Source organism: Gastrolobium bilobum, unplaced genomic scaffold, assembly GCF_033153095.1.
Source record: "Gastrolobium bilobum isolate Gb01-03AN ecotype WA unplaced genomic scaffold, APGP_CSIRO_Gbil_v1 utg7600, whole genome shotgun sequence".
Taxonomy (NCBI): Eukaryota; Viridiplantae; Streptophyta; class Magnoliopsida; order Fabales; family Fabaceae; genus Gastrolobium; species Gastrolobium bilobum.
The window spans coordinates 730,553-746,936 of NW_026897674.1; the positions used below are offsets into that span (position 1 = coordinate 730,553).

General features: G+C 31.3%; 2 protein-coding genes across 2 annotated transcripts; both read right to left on the reverse strand.

The window, feature by feature from the left end:
• Nucleotides 1-880: 880 nt before the first annotated feature.
• LOC133309251 (uncharacterized) lies at nucleotides 881-3,526 on the reverse strand. The gene is made up of 2 exons (XM_061510007.1): nucleotides 3,436-3,526; nucleotides 881-2,442 (listed from the first exon to the last, which is right to left on the reverse strand). Exon 2 carries the CDS (start codon nucleotides 2,350-2,352, stop codon nucleotides 1,045-1,047), a length of 1,308 nt encoding a protein of 435 aa, XP_061365991.1. The 5' UTR covers nucleotides 2,353-2,442; nucleotides 3,436-3,526; the 3' UTR covers nucleotides 881-1,044.
• Nucleotides 3,527-12,228: 8,702 nt separating this feature from the next.
• Nucleotides 12,229-13,838, reverse strand: LOC133309252 (uncharacterized). The gene is made up of 2 exons (XM_061510008.1): nucleotides 13,731-13,838; nucleotides 12,229-13,441 (listed from the first exon to the last, which is right to left on the reverse strand). Exon 2 carries the CDS (start codon nucleotides 13,418-13,420, stop codon nucleotides 12,620-12,622), a length of 801 nt encoding a protein of 266 aa, XP_061365992.1. The 5' UTR covers nucleotides 13,421-13,441; nucleotides 13,731-13,838; the 3' UTR covers nucleotides 12,229-12,619.
• Between the last annotated feature and the right edge of the window lie 2,546 nt (nucleotides 13,839-16,384).

Sequence of the window (16,384 nt, forward strand, 5' to 3'; positions counted from 1 at the left end):
CAAACATCAAACCCTCGTCATATTTCTAAACTTTTTGTTTACACAACATGTTACTTAAATATATACTGCCCGAAGTATATATTATAGGTTGTAAATAAAATCTACTCCTACCAATAAATAGGAGTTTGTTCCCATTGAGCTCCAGCTCCGAGAATAAAGGTATATTTGGTACAAGTTTTCATTTGGGTTTAACGAGAAGTATGGGTTGCAATTGAAAAGAATCACGTTTGATTCAAGTTTGGAGAAAAATACGAGATAAATACGAAGCCTAGTAAACGAGTTCATAGTTATTTTTTTTTGTGAAATTAACTATTCTAAAATACCACTTCAGATATGGTATCTTAGGATTGATGGGGAAGTAGAAAAAGGGACTCCAAGTTGTGGACCAAAATTACCCTGCACTTGTATGCAGTGGTTCTTTAAAAAAAAATTATAACGGGGTGTTTTGGTCAATTGAACCTATTTTTCCATCATTATTTTATATTCAACCAAATATAGACTTTGTAAATTTAAATAAATTTTTTCGATAATATTTCGGTGAACCAAACATCTTTTTTTAAACTTTTCGATCAAACTTACTTTCTTATTATTTTCCTGTTAATTATGTTTCCTCGATAAAAAAAAATATCTCCTCCGCTCCCTAAAAGAAATTGTCCCGGAAATATTTATCAAAATATGATTATTTCAATTTAAATAACACAAAGTTGTTATTTCATATAAGATAGTAAGACTTTTCCCTTAAATTATATGAAATAAATTCGGTCACAAAATAAGATCAATAATCATTAGAGAAGAGCTTGGGACCTTACTAGCCCAAAGAGAAAATTAGAATTTTAGAATTGAAAAATTGTTTAACATCATCTCATATGAGATCCCCTTTCAACTCTACACCCAGAGCTTCTACAGACAAGGAAAATCTATCTATTTATATACTTTGTGCAGAGCTATCAGCTTGTCGACTCACATCTACTGCCACAAGCTTGGGTTTATTTTCCTATCATTTCTTTACAAAGTAAATGAAAATCTAGAAAATGTCTACCCAGATCAAGTGACAATGGTTGCAAAATGTTGTTTCTCTTGGAGAGATATTACAGTTTCAAAGGCACCAACCAATGCTTTAACCTTGCTCTTCTTCTGAGTTTCAACCAGTTTACTTGCTGTTTCCTCAATTACATTATTTAACAATCCCTTTCCATCTTTCTTGCCCTGCACATCTGGATGTCTCAAATTAACCTCTGAATCAGTTATAGCACAAATGTTGTCACCAACAGCCTTAACATTTCCTTTCCGGAATTTAAGCATCTTCAGGCCAACTTTCTCAATTTGAGTTTCAACCAGTTTTCCACTTATCATTTGGCAGTAAGGGTCTTCACTACACACAATGTCATCCTTTTGAGGCTTGCCATTCTCCTCAACTTCCAAAGTCTCCCTATTTTCTGTGTATACGGTTTCATAGTTTCCTGAAGAAGAATCCTCCTCAAATTCACTGGCTGCATATTCAGATTCCTCTTGGTCTTTTTGAGATAAAGATTGCGAAATTGAGGAGGATGAAACCTTGGGTGATGATGACAAATGAGAGAGGGAAGGTTTAATATCCTGGCTTGCATTTTGATCAGATGGCAAAGTTTGGTTTTCACTTTCCATTGTGACCACATACAAAGTCTTTTCCTCAACCTCATTGTTGTCTTCAAAGGAAGACAACTTTGATGAAGTTTGAGTCTTTTTGGAATTTGATTTTGATGAAGATTTGACCATCAGGGAAGATGGTTTTGGATGAGTTTTCACCCTTTCAGAAGTTGATTTCATTGGAGGTCCCTCCTCCTTCTTGGAAGTTGATACTGACGAAGTTTCCACCTTCTTGGAAGTTGGTTTTGATGGACTTTTCACCTTAAAATTTGATGAAATTTCTGGTCTCCTTGTTTTGGGGATAGAAGAAATATGGGATTTTGGAAAGAGTGATGATTTGGCCCTGACCAATGATGCTTTGTTCCTGCTTACCAGAACTTCATTCCCTATTCGTTTTTGGCTATCAGAAATCTGTAACTCAGAATCAACTGATTTTATGCGTTTCTTTGTTGGCTTGGAATCAACAACTGATGTTCTCAGCTTGGCAACTGACTTCATTTTCCCATTCCCACTAATACTCTCTTCTAAACTTTGGTGTAGTGGTATTCTTTCAGCTCTCTTAGGTATAGAACGTGTCTCCTTTGCTTCCAGTGCATGCTTCCTCCCATATTTACACATATCATGACAGGAGCCAGTAGATGCTCTAAGATAATGAGGAACAACTTTTTCTTTGGTATTTCCAGAACTTGCTTTTCCAGCAGAGTTCCTTCTTAATCCACAGGACATGGTTACTTCTGGGGTCACTGGTAAATCAACACTTTCCTCGGCCTTCAGATGAGAGAAGAGATATGCAGAACAAGATTCAGGGCAACAATCCTGAAACAAGAAAACAACGCCATTTTTAAGTAATGCAAATGAAAATACAAGATGGTAATGAGTGATTAAAACAAAAAATGCAATACAAAGGCCTATTCAAAATTACAGTAGAAGTACATAATTTAGAGCAAACAATTAATGTCTACAATTTTAAGGTGACAAGCAATGAAAATTTATCAACCACTCTTCAAATTAAATAGAAAAAGTATGTCACATCAAGTTTAACACCATTCACAAAACATAACATTCGGAAGCTACAAAAACTGGATACTTTTAGAACTTATATTTAGGGAAGAAAAATAAACGATTTCATGATCTCTTCCGATTTGAAACTCCAAATCCATATCTCTAAATGGAAATGTACAAAAATCTTAGCTGCAAAAAGTGCCTGGGCAACAACTATAAGAAACTAGTAGGACTTTAGTCATAGTGTCATACAACATATGGCAGCATCAGAATTACTTGTTTTACATCTGATTCTTCTGCATTTATTCTAGATAAAAAGACTCTGTGATTATACAAATAACATAATTAAACCATGAAAGCAACATGAACTAGTCATAAAGGCACAATATATATATATATATATATATATATATATATATATATAAAGAAGTAATTAAAAAATGAAAAGAAAAAAAAAAGAAAGATGTTTCATTCAAAAAACCGACCCAGTTTCACAAACAAACTTCAATAAACAATATTCCCACGTCTAACAAACACTTTTACTGCAAATATAGGTGTCTCAATTGATGAATCTCTAATATAAAAGGCACTTATCAAGCATATCAACAAGGTAACCGATCATCTAAGGAAATCAATGAAGAAGAAGAAAAACAACAACTTTAACTTAATACAAGAGGTAACGAATTAGTGCAGAAGAATATTCAACCAAAACGGAAAATGGGATGCATGCAGCGCCCATTTCATGCCAACATAACATAAAGCAATTGTAGACATTCATATTCATATTCAGAAGAAGAAAAAAATCACCTTAAACTGATTCTTCAGCACAAGCCCACATCATAAAAGTGCAAAACCCATTGCAACCGTGCTGTTCAAGCAAATGTTACAGGCACCACCTAAAAACAACACCAGGATGATGAAACGAGTCCAAGACAAGGCAACAGAGAGAGAAATCAGAGCATGCTCTGAAAACCCATCTCAATATCCCATCAAAATCACATTTTTTCAACAAACCCGCATTCTTCTTGGAGAAAATAAGAAAAACGAATAGGTAAATTCTCGAAGTAGCATACCTTTATTTTATAGCAGAGTTTCAGAAGAAAGTTGTTAAAACAGAAAGCGAAGACAAAGGAACAGAATGTAACGAAGTGAACACTGAGCCAATCCTTTTAAAGGGTTTTTGCTTCCAGATAAAAATGTGTGATGCAAGAAAACAACAGTTTCTGGTTTTTGTTCTTCTGGTTTGTTGAGCTTGTTCACTGCGCGTTTGTTATAAAATCCAAAAGAGGAGAGAAAGGAAACTTCATATTTTGGTCATTATTGGGGTCCCATTTCAAATCTGATTAGAGGATTGTGAATTTTATAATATGAATTTCTAATGCACCAATTTAACTCGTTGATGAATATTTTATTCAAATTAGTATGCCATAAAAAGAGAATTTATTATTTTTTACATGATTGTTCAAAATGTGTACATATTTTCCTAAAATTTTGCTGATATGAAACTTAATTTTGAATTTCTTTTCATATGTGATTGAATTTCAAATTTTGAATTGTAGATATGAAAATTAATTACTTTTACTGAATAATAAAATCTGATAAACATAAATCAGACTTTTGCTTTTTCTCATGAGAAGTTAGACATAAAAAACCGAATTTACTACATTGAGTACTAAATTTAGAGTTTTCCAAAAATAAGATAAAAGGATTAGAATGAGGATTCTCACATCCAAGCCCATTTTCATTCATTTATTACTTGATGTAAAATTTAAATCTACGTCTGTAGACAAGTCGTCAAGAAAAAAAGAGAGAAGAATATTAACGAGATAATTTTGTGCCATGCAATATATAAAAAATTGGATGAGATCTATTAAAAAGAAGGGAAAAATATTTCTGCAGTTGATGCAGATAAGTTATCTGCATTTATTCCCAAAACGACGTCGTTTTGATATTGAAATCTTAAAAAATTATAAATATAAAGACTATTATAACCCTGAAATAAACTAAAATTATAAAAACACTCATGGCAATGATTTCCGCTCAAAACGATGTCTTATTGGACTTACTGCAGATAATTTATCTGCAATAACGGCAGAAAAAACAAACTTAAAAAAAAAAAAAAAACAAGAGAAAAAGAAAGAAGTGAGTTTTATTCATTTTTTTTTTTTTTGTAAATAGTTTTATTCACTTTTTGTGTGCATGAGAATATGAGATAATTATCTGATACATGATACATGAGATGAGAGAGACATATTTCCACCCATTAGGGTGTAGCTCAGTTGGTAACTTGGCACTGAGTTAGTGGGGTTGGATATGTGTTCGATTCCTGCTGAATGCATTCTTGGGGAGGGGGCTGAACCTTTAGCCATCACTGTTCCCCCGCACTCCGGATTAGTCCCATAGCCGGCTCAAATAGTCGAAGCTCGTGGGGATACCGAAGGGTTGGGTAATTAGGGTTGGGTAACTCCAAAAAAAAAAAAAAAGACATATTTCCAAAAAGAAAAACTGATATATTTGGGCATTAAGTATGATTTCATCACCGTGTTCTTTCAAATTGAAATTCAATTCAGTTCTATACGTTTTTGCAATAATTTTAATTTCTCAATTAATAAAGAAGCGCAATGAGTTTTTCAAAGAATGGATATGAATTTTTAATAATTAATTAGTAATTTTTTATATTTCATCACCAATTCATAATTATTGTTCTCTAGAATTAAATTAATCGATTAATTAATGGAAATCTCAACAAAAAAATGAAACAATCAATTAATATTTATAAAATTTGCATCCATTTTTTTAGATAGCATTAACTTCATTTCCTTTAATTTTTAATAGTTTTCTTTAATTTAATTAATTATTTTTTGAGCTATTAAAAAAATATATCCATTAACTATATGAACGTCAGCGTGCATGTGTTCCTCTTAAACTTATCTAATATATTATGTTGTTATGCATATTTATCGGAATTTTCTCATTAATCTAAAGTAATTTTAGTTAGGAAAAAATATTTTTTCAGCCACTTTGAAATAAGTTTATCTTAAGCCACATGGTTTTTTTTGACTTTTTTGTCCTTCATTAATTAATTAATAAACCCTTATCTGAAACTATCTATCAATCTGCCCTTCTTTAATCATTTAACTTGAAGATTTAATCGATTAAATGGTCAAAACTGACAAAAATAGTTGACTTGAAGATTTAATCGATTAAATATCACTCTTAATCGATTAAATCTTCCTCTTAATTGATTTAATCGATTAAAACTTATATTTAATCGATTAAATATACCAAATGAACGTGAAAGCATTGATTGATTGCGTTTTGTATTTAATAGGAGCTGATTGCGTTTTCTATTTAATAGGAATTGAATGTGTTTTGTATTTAATAGGAGCTGATTGCGTTTTATTAAGAGTTGCCATTTTATGAGTTGGTTACAGATTATCACCCATTCAAATTTATTTGTAATTTGTAATTCTGAGCCTATTTATGGGCAACATTTCAATAAAATGAGTAAATATACCAAATGAGCGTGAAAGCATTGATTGATTGCGTTTTGTATTTAATAGGAGCTGATTGTGTTTTGTATTTAATAGGAATTAATTGTATTTTGTATTTAATTATAAATGACAATCTGTAACCAACTCGTAAAATGGCAACTCCTAATAAAACATAATCAGCTTCTATTAAATACAAATCGCAATCAACTCTTATTAACTTGCTGTTTTGCTTCGTATGCATGGAATTTGCTTTTGTTTAGGGGGTAGATTTGACATTTATTGCCTGCTGGGAGATTTAATCGATTAACTTGAAGATTTAATCGATTAAATCTTCAAGTCAACCATTTTTACCAATTTTGAACATTTAACCAATTAAATCTTTAAGTTAATCGATTAAAGAGGGGCAGATTGATAAATAATTTCAAATAAGGGGCAAAATGATTATTAATTAATTAATAAAAGATAAAAGGGTCAAAAAGCCTAAGCCACACACTTATAACTATATACTACGGGTAGTACATAGTTATAATGTTAAAATTTTTTTTTTCTCCACGTTAGCATACAAGTAAAAGTGCATGAAGAAAGAGAAAAATTAACTTTAATATTTTAACTAGGTATTACTCGTAATATATAATTATAAGGGATGACTTGAGATAAACTTATCTCAAGTGGTTGAAAAATGTTTATCTTTTAGTTAGTATTCAATTTGATTAACTAATCAACCTATCTAACTAATAAGATGTAGATTGAAGAAGCATTTTTTATAACCAAGGTCTAAACTATTTTTTTATTTCTAGAATTAATAATTTGTCCAAACCATTTTGATTGTTGGTAAAGCAATTAAGAGTATTAAGAGAAGAAGTAAACAAAAAAGTAAATTTTATTAATCAAAATAAAGAAAACTATAAATAGACAATTTACATGATAAAATTTAGGGTTTAATAAGAGTTATGTTGTAGGAAAAGTGATTGTGTTATGTTATAGAGATTCGTTTTGCGTGCCAGAGTTTTTTTTTTTTTTTTGGTTTCAAAAATTGTGGGTCCCACAAAATATTGTGTGTGTAGGAAAATTATTGTGGTCATGTTAAATTATAGATACAAAACCCTAAAATTTATGGGATCCTAAAAGGGAGTATAGAAAAAAGAAAAAAGAAAAAACTCTCAAAGTCAAAAGGCAACATATAATCAAAAGGAAGCCAAAAGAAAATAAATAAGATTAATTAATTTGACGAATCTTTAAACTTTATCTCCAACCTTCAGTCTTTGATATCGAATATTAAAGTATGTCTATCCAAATGTTACTATTTTAATATTTGTAATGTCAAAGTTTTGGCAAATATATGAAATACAACTCTATTTTCCTTACATTAAGTCCCTTTGGTAAGGTCATAGGCAGCCATACTAATCCAATTCATTGTTAGTTGTATCAGGGCTTTCTCTAGCCCATCTAGAACCAAGAACCAAGTGCTCAACTTTCTCCTCTCTACCATGTTTTCCAACAGCGAATATGGGGATTCATTTGTTCTCCTCTCTACCATTGTTCTTGGCTTTTAACGTCAAAGTTGGCGCCATTAGCTTGAAGTTGATGCTAATGGCGTCAACTAGCAAGGGAGTGGGAGAGATGGCAAACATAAATAGAGACGGAGACGGAGTGGGAGAGAGACAGAGATGGCAAACATAGACAGAGAAAGACGTTGTGGATGTTGCCGTTGGGTCAATAAGTTTGTAAAATAAAAGGGTTATTTAGTCGGAGGGTTATTTTGTAATTTCACTAAATTTACCCATCAATATTTTATCTTCAACCAAACACACATTCAAGAATTTCACATAATTTTTCTGGTAAATTTTTACTCAACCAAACAACTTTTTTTACATTTTTCTACCAAAGTCACTTTCCAACCACTTCCCTATCAATTACATTTTCCTATTATTCAAAAAATTTCTCCACAACAAAACGCTCTCTTAGAGAATTTCAAATATCTCAGCAGGCTCTAAAATCTGCAATAGTGTCCATTAGAGGATGCCAATCAGTTATCGACCAAGGTTGTGACCTTCTACGATGCATGGACACTGACACGAGATACGGGACTCGGGACACAACACGACAAGCCGACACGTTAATTTTTAAAAATTGCATATTTCGACACGTTGGGACATATTTTGATATTAAATAATATTTTTAATATATATAATATAATTTCTATTTAATACATACAACAGTACATAACAAGTCATATAACTAATCAAATATTCAAATTTCATAACATAGATATTAAAAAAAATTCGTACCTTGTTAATTTTTCATGTCAAATTTCATTACAGAAAAAAAGTGATTTATAAATATATTTTTTTATTTTTAATTAATAAAATAAATTAAGACTTAAAATAAAAAACATCTCGGAGCGTTGACCACGTGTCGAAAAAAATTGACTGCGTGTCGAAAAAACGTGTCAGAGCGTGTCGGAGAGTTGACTACGTGTCTCAAAATGTTGACCGTATGTCAGAGCGTGTCCGTGTCGAACACGTGTCCGACATGCAAAGTTTTCAAAAAAAAAAGCGTGTCGGGGTATTGCAGATTTGCAGGTGACACTTTCCATTTCTCTATTATGTATAACTTTTATGGGAAAAGTATTTGTCAGCTCAAAACGATGTGATTTTGGGTTGTAAGCAATGGCAGAGCCACATGTTGTCTAGGGGTGGCATCGGTCCGAGCTAAATTTTAACAAATTGTATTTATCATGTATAATTATAGGGTTCATTTTTTCTGCAGTTACTACAGATAAATTATTTGCAGTAAGCCCAATACAATGTCGTTTTGGAGCGAAAATCATGGTGTTTTTTTAATTTTAATTTATTTCAGGATTATTATAGTCTTTATAATTATAATTTTCTAATCTTTCAATTCCAAAACGAGTTCGTTTTGGAAGTAAATGCACATAATTTATCTGCATTAACTGCAGAAATATTTCTCTGATAATTATATAATTAATTATAATTTGACCCAGTCTAAAATTTAATTTGGCCCGGGCTAAAATTTATAATTTGGCCCTATCAAAAAATAAAATATATTTAGTGAGAGATCTAGGTAAGTTGTATTAAGTTATGTGTTTCATTTCACTTATATAAAAAAATTTAAATACATTTAATAAAATTAAAAAATATTTAATAAAATTATAGCTCTTTTTGATACTATCTGCTGCTCAGGTGTTTTGTATTTTTATTTTTATTTTATAACAAGGTGTTTTGTATTTAATATAATTTAAATAAGGGCTTGGTATTTGTCATTTTAAATAACATAAGTTATATCATTTTAAGAGAGAGATAGACATAGAAAATGAAAATCATGAAAGGGAGAAAGTGGGTGGTTTTTTTTAATTTAAAATTTAAATAAAAAATTTATTCTGTGTGTGTCTCTCTCTTAAAATGACATAATTTTATGTCATTTAAAATGACAAATACTTTTCCCTTTAAAAATATATTATGATATGAACTAATTAAAATTAAGAAAAATAAATACACATATAATTTTTTGGCCCGAGCTCCAATTGTAGCTTGGCTCCGCCACTGGTTATAAGATTAAAAAATTATAATGATAAAGACTAATATAACTTTGTAATAAATTAAAATTACAAAAACACCTTAAATTTCACCACAAAACGATGTTTTTTTTGGGTTAACCAGAAACGACGTCTTATTGGATTAACCAAAAACGACGTCATTTTGGGTTAACGAAGATAAGAAATCCTTTGCCCAACTTTTATTATGTGATTTATGGGGAAAATATTTCTGCAGTTAATGCAGATAAATTATCTGCATTTATTCTCAAAATGACGTCGTTTTGATATTGAAATCTTAAAAAATTATAAATATAAAGACTATTATAACCCTGGAATAAATTAAAATTACAAATACACCATGATTTCTGCCCCAAAACAACGTCGTATTGGGCTTACTGCAGATAACTGCAGAAAAAAAGAACCCATAATTTATAGTGTGTTGTTTTCTTTTATCTTTTTCTTACCTCTTTTATTTCGGGAAGTTAGAGTTAATTTTGTCCTATTGAAGACTTAATTATCATTGGAGAATTCTGTAAAGCAATGGATTCGTGTTGTCCTTGACTTCTTCTTCTTCTTTTTTTCAATGAGCTTTTAGGATCTTAACATTGTATATGATTGTCAACATTTTGTATTGCTCAAGTCCGATTTTAAATTTGTTATGTCCTGAAGGGAAGTATGAAGCCTTGTCAAAATATGGAAAAGATTTGACAACAATGGCTAAAGCAGGAAAACTTGACCCTGTTATAGGAAGGGATGATGAAATAAGCAGCTGCATCGAAATTCTTTCCAGGAGGACAAAGAACAATCCTATGCTAATTGGTGAGCCTGGTGTTGGAAAGACTGCGATTTCTGAAGGGTAAGCGCTTACGTTTCTCTTTACTGCACATCCCCAACTTTTGGGATAGCAGCAGAAGTTGCAAACTCTTCACATTTAGTAGAGAGAAAAAAAATATTACGGAGAAAAAATATTTCTAAGAATATAATGGAAAAATAAATTTTTTGATAATTTTATCAAAAAGTTATTTGGCATGCTAAAATATCCTGAAAATATTGAGTTAATTTTTTTGATGTTATATTTGGTTGTGTTAAATTTTTCCTTACTATGGAATCCTAAAATACCACCCAGAAGATGGTATTCTTGTATGGTCTATTCAGAAAATTTTACACACAAAATGAAATCTCAAACAAAATCAGATTCTCTACAAAAATTTAGAAATCTAAAATTACCAACCTCAGTGTCCAGAGAATCCTAAAAAAAAATTCTACCAAACACCCCCTAAAGAGGAATTTGATAAATGAGATTTTTTTTTTTTATCCGAAAATCATGATTTCTAAGAATATGATAGGAAAATGAGTTTTTCATGATGTTATCAAAAAGTTGTTTGGTAGACCAAAATATTCCCAAGAATGTTGGGTTAATTTTCTTGATAATATGTTTGATTGTGTTAAATTTTTCCTTCCATGAAAATTCTAGAATACCACCCTCTGGGTGGTATTCTTAGATAGTATTTTCAGAAAATTTTACATACAAAATAAAATCCTGAAAAAATTCAAATTCTCAAAAAAAATTGTAAAAATCTCGTACCAAACATGGATAAATAAGATTAGCACATGAATTCTAAAAATAATCTTCTACCAAACCCTAAAAGAAATATAAAACATTTTAAAAAAAGTCATATTACAAGGAAAATATATATAATTTTCAAAACGTCTTGTAATTTTTTTTCATAGTGAATCCTAAAAAAAATCTTCTACCAAACGCTAAGAGAAATATAAAACATTTCGAAAAAAGTCATATTACAAGGAAAAAATTTATAATTTTCAAAACGTCTTGTAATTTTTTTTCATAAACCCCCCCCCCCCCCCCCCCAAAAAAAAAAAATTGTTAACTTAGTCTCATGTTTATGTAAACTACCTGTAGTATTTTTTTTTTTTTGGGTACAAAACCCCCCACAAGAAAAGCCTAACTAGGTTCAATACAACGAGATCGACCAAACCCACCCAAATCAACTAAATACAAGAAATAAATCCTCGCAGGAGGGGAAGGGAAAATACAAAAATCCTCTATCTCCGGATTCAACAGAAGGAAGTTAGCCAACAAATCCACACAACAATAGAACTTAATTAATTACCATCCTGTAGTATTAATGTAACCTGTTGTAAACTAATAATGAAAAAATTAAGTGGCATATGCGAAGAATATATCTTGATAAAAGAAATTAATTAATTGAATAAATTATCTGTAGGGTATGATAATATATCCAGTAACTCTTCGGATCCTGATTCTGGCAATAGAACTTCTATGCAATTTGATACCTCCGTCTAATAATACCATGCGTGATAAAAATTACTCAGAGAATGAGGGATTTTATGCAAGTCATTGGTGTTTATATATAACAAAGTTTCCAACCAGAGTGCAAGCCCTTCCAGCAGCCAACCACGGTAAGATCCCTAATATCAAATTAAGCATACAGTACTTGCACATTTAACCAGACAAACAACTTAATTAGTATATAATTACAATTACCAAAAATAAAACAATAAGCCGTATTAAAAGGAACATCTAAATGTGTACATAAAACAAAACAATAGCTTTTCTAATATTGATCCACTTGATAACTACATCAGGTTTGAAGCTCAAATATTGATAAAGCAACCATTATTATTCATTCATTACCTAATTCACTCCACAGCTTTGGTTGCCATCAACATAGTTAATACCAAAAACTGATATCAACCCCACACCACCCACCAAACCGGAGCTAACACTGAGATTGAGTGGAGGTTTATATGGTAATTAATAGAAATGACACAGCTTGTAAATGGATAATTCGGCTAATTGCAATACGGTACCATATTAGATAAACGGGGTCACTAGGTGAAGCAAGCTTGCATTCTTAATGCTTGCAAAGCAGAAAACCAACCATACTACCCTATGATCTCAAGTGATAATTTCCCTGACAAGCCAATCCAAACTAGGATAGGCGAAATACAAGATGAGAAATGATGGTAGAGCAAACAGAATGGTAACAAGTATATACAGAGCCAAAATAGCTGCACTGGCTGGTATTGCATATAAGACAATCAAAAGAAATATAATGATCAATGGGAACTTCGCTGTCAAGTGAACAAACAAAACCAGTGACTTCCGCAGAGAAGTATAAAGTCTTTCCATACTGAGGTAATCACCATTATCACCAAGATATCGATTGGAACTCAATGATTCATCTGGATGGCAAACCAATTCTCCATGGCTTCCCATGGCTAAATAATTGTCTTTAGTTGGCCAGACTTGTTGATGATCACCACAGAAAGTTGAATCACTTGAATGTGACTTAACTCTATCACCATTCATGCTCTCAACCATCCAAAGAAGAATGTAATTCTTCCGAGGGAATTTCAGATTCCCACGATAAACTAAACGGAATGATAAAAAGTTGCACCATGGGCATGAGATAAAAAGTGGAAGCTGTATTGGGAGTGTTGGGAATTTCACCACAGCCCATTGAAGTCCCAAGATGCAATTTTTACAAAGTGTGTGACCACACCATAAAACATAAGGCACATTTTCAACAATGTTAAAAGATTCACAGCAAATTGGGCATTCTAGCCCTTCCTCTCTGCTAACAATAGATGTTTCGTCATCATCAGAACATTCTGAAGCAGAGTTAGTTGGCTTTGAAGAATCATCGTTTTTCAAACCCACACTACCAGCAATGCAACTTGATGCAAAGTTCCACATTCTGAATCACATCACAGAAGCCTAAACAACCATACGCAAAAAAAAAAAAGCATTATTTGGACCTCAATGTCATCACTAATGACTGAATCAGAGCATCAAGACTGAAACATACAAAATGCGAAGACCGAACCGGTTAATTAAAATGAAAATCAATTGCAACCCCAATTTTATTTTATTTTTCTTGAAAAAAAAGAAAGAAACCCTAATAGAACCGAAGAAGGCGTGGAGAATGGGAAAAGAAAATGTGAAATTGGATCGAAAGAATTAACGAAGCATAACCGAAAAACAAAGGAAGAATAGAAGATCGTACCGAATGAGAGGAGCGATTGCGCGACAAATTCACGTTAGAGAGAGAAAGAAGAAGAAGCTGAAAAAACTAGAAAACAGAGGGTTAAACAAGTTAAACAAAACCCCTCAATTTTCTCTCTCTACAGAGCCAGCTCTGGCGTTTTGATTCGGTCAACGACGTCGTGTCACTTGTTATTTATTATCTGTTACTCTCTTTTTCTAAATTGTTTTATTTAACCTATTGTTTTAAAAATTTAAAATAAGAAAAAAATATTTATCAATTTTAAAAATACAAACTTGTATTATTTAGTGAAACTACAGTATTTTTTTTTGGTAAATTTAGTGTCTTTTTATTTTCTCTCTAATCTCATTTTCTCTTTTCTGATTTTGTGGACGAAAAAGAATAAAAAATCATTAATATACAATAATTTTATTGTGTCTTTTAAAATAATAAATATTTAATCCAATTAATAAAACATTTGTCATTAATATTATTAATTTTTATTAAAATATAATTAATCTAGTAAACTTCTACAATTTTTTTCGGTAAACAACTTCTACAATTTTAGTAAGTAGTTGACCCACACTTACAAACATAATACATTCATTTAATGACACAACCACGTATGTGAGTTACACATGGGAGGGAGAATCGTCACTTTTCACAAATTGCAAATGCGGGAATTTAACATTGGATTCTTGCACACTGACACTTTGTTACTCTTGATTTTAACACCAAAAAAGAATAATTAATAAAGTAATGATATTATTTTAAGTATGATTTTAATGTTGAATTTTATAAGAGTTATGTTGTAGGAAAAATGCTTGTGTAATTTTATAGAGATTTGTTTTGCGTGCTATAATTTTTTCTTTTTCTTTTTTCTTCAAAAAGTGTGAGTCCAACAAAATGTTGTGTGTGTAGGAAAATTTATTTTGTCATGTTAAATGACAAATGCAAACCCCTTTAATGTTTACAATGAATGTAGATAAGTTGTCTAGATTTATTCTCAAAACAACATCGTTTTAGATAAAAAAAATTATAAAGAGAATAACTATTATAACCTTGAAATAAATTATAATTACAAAAATACCTTATTTTCTGATCTAAAACGACGTCGTTTTGGATACAACATAGAATCTACATTGATTGTGAAAAAAACCAACCTTTAAGTATTTTAGTTAAAATAATTCGGTTAAAATAATTCAGTTAAATATAATTACTATGTTTATAATCGATTTGTTTAATAATTTTTTCAATTATTATGTAGTCACCTTAAATGAATTTTTTTTGTTATCTAATGTTGAATAGGATCTACATGACAATCTTTTTATTTTTTATTTTTCATATCATGTGACATCTAACATATGTAGACGGAGAAAAAAATATCTTGACTTATCATTCATGTTCTTTAGCTTCTTCATTTTTTTAATAATTTGAATATACATGGACAAATGCAAATCTTACTAGTTACAAGAATGAAAGAATTGGTAGACATTTTACCTAATTTAGCCTTCATTTGATATAAACTTTGGGTTATATAATTTGATAATCAAATGGTTAACAGGTGTAAATTTTCAAGGAAGGAGCATGAGGTGATTTCAAGATAATGTGTTGTGGTTTGTTATTTTTTAATTAGAATTCAAGAAGTGTGAGAGATAAAAATTTATAATAATTAAAAATAAATTAAATGACGACCGTATAAATGAAAAGAATGTTTTAAATTGAAATGTGATATAATCCCTCTTATAATAAAAAGTTTTAGCTATAACTCATATCTGTTGACACATATTGAAAAGATCCAAGCCCAGGTCGATTATAGGCTCAGTTGGAATTTGGAATTTATTGCAACAAAAGAATATGCGTGTTCTCTGCATGGTTGGGCCATGTAATAATTATAATAGTAAATTTGTTCTTTTTTTTTTTTTTTTAAAGAATCACCTCAACCCAACCAAAACTTTAAGGTGTTGGGTGAGAGTCTTTTTAATGATTTATATATTCTCTAACACACTCCCTCACGCAAGAGCCCTTTGGACTAGAAGCGTGGATATTGCCCAGCCTACCTGTGCTAAGAAATTTCACAAGAGAAAGTGGAGGGCACAACAAAAGCTAGCTCAGAGGGTGAGAGTGCCCAATGCCTTATAAACTCCACATTAGTAGCTCATACAACTAATGTGGGACTTATATATTTCAACACGCCCCCTCACACAAGAGTGAATGATGCAACAGAACCTGTACTAAGAAATTCCACAAGAGAAAGTGGGGGGTGGCGAGGTTTGATCCTGGGACACGAGGCTCGTGTGTACCATGTAAAAAATCATTGGATACACCACCCCAAAAGCTAGCTCAAAAGGTGAGAGTGTCCAAGACCTTATAAACTCCACATTAATTGCACATACAACCAATGTGGAACTTCATGTCCCAAGAGTTTTATTAGGTTCCTGATACCATTGCCACATCTTATACTGATTCTCTGTGGCGTGATATATTATTTAATTTTTGTATGAAATGTTGTGTAAATTGTTCTAGGCCCACCTTTGTATGATTGAAATGCATGTGTGGCTTGATATGATAAAGCATAACAGAGATGAATGAGCCACAAGAGCAAGTAGCCATTGGCATTAATCCTGAAGAGTTAAGGAAGCAACTGGATGCATATGGACCACCTCATGTGCAAA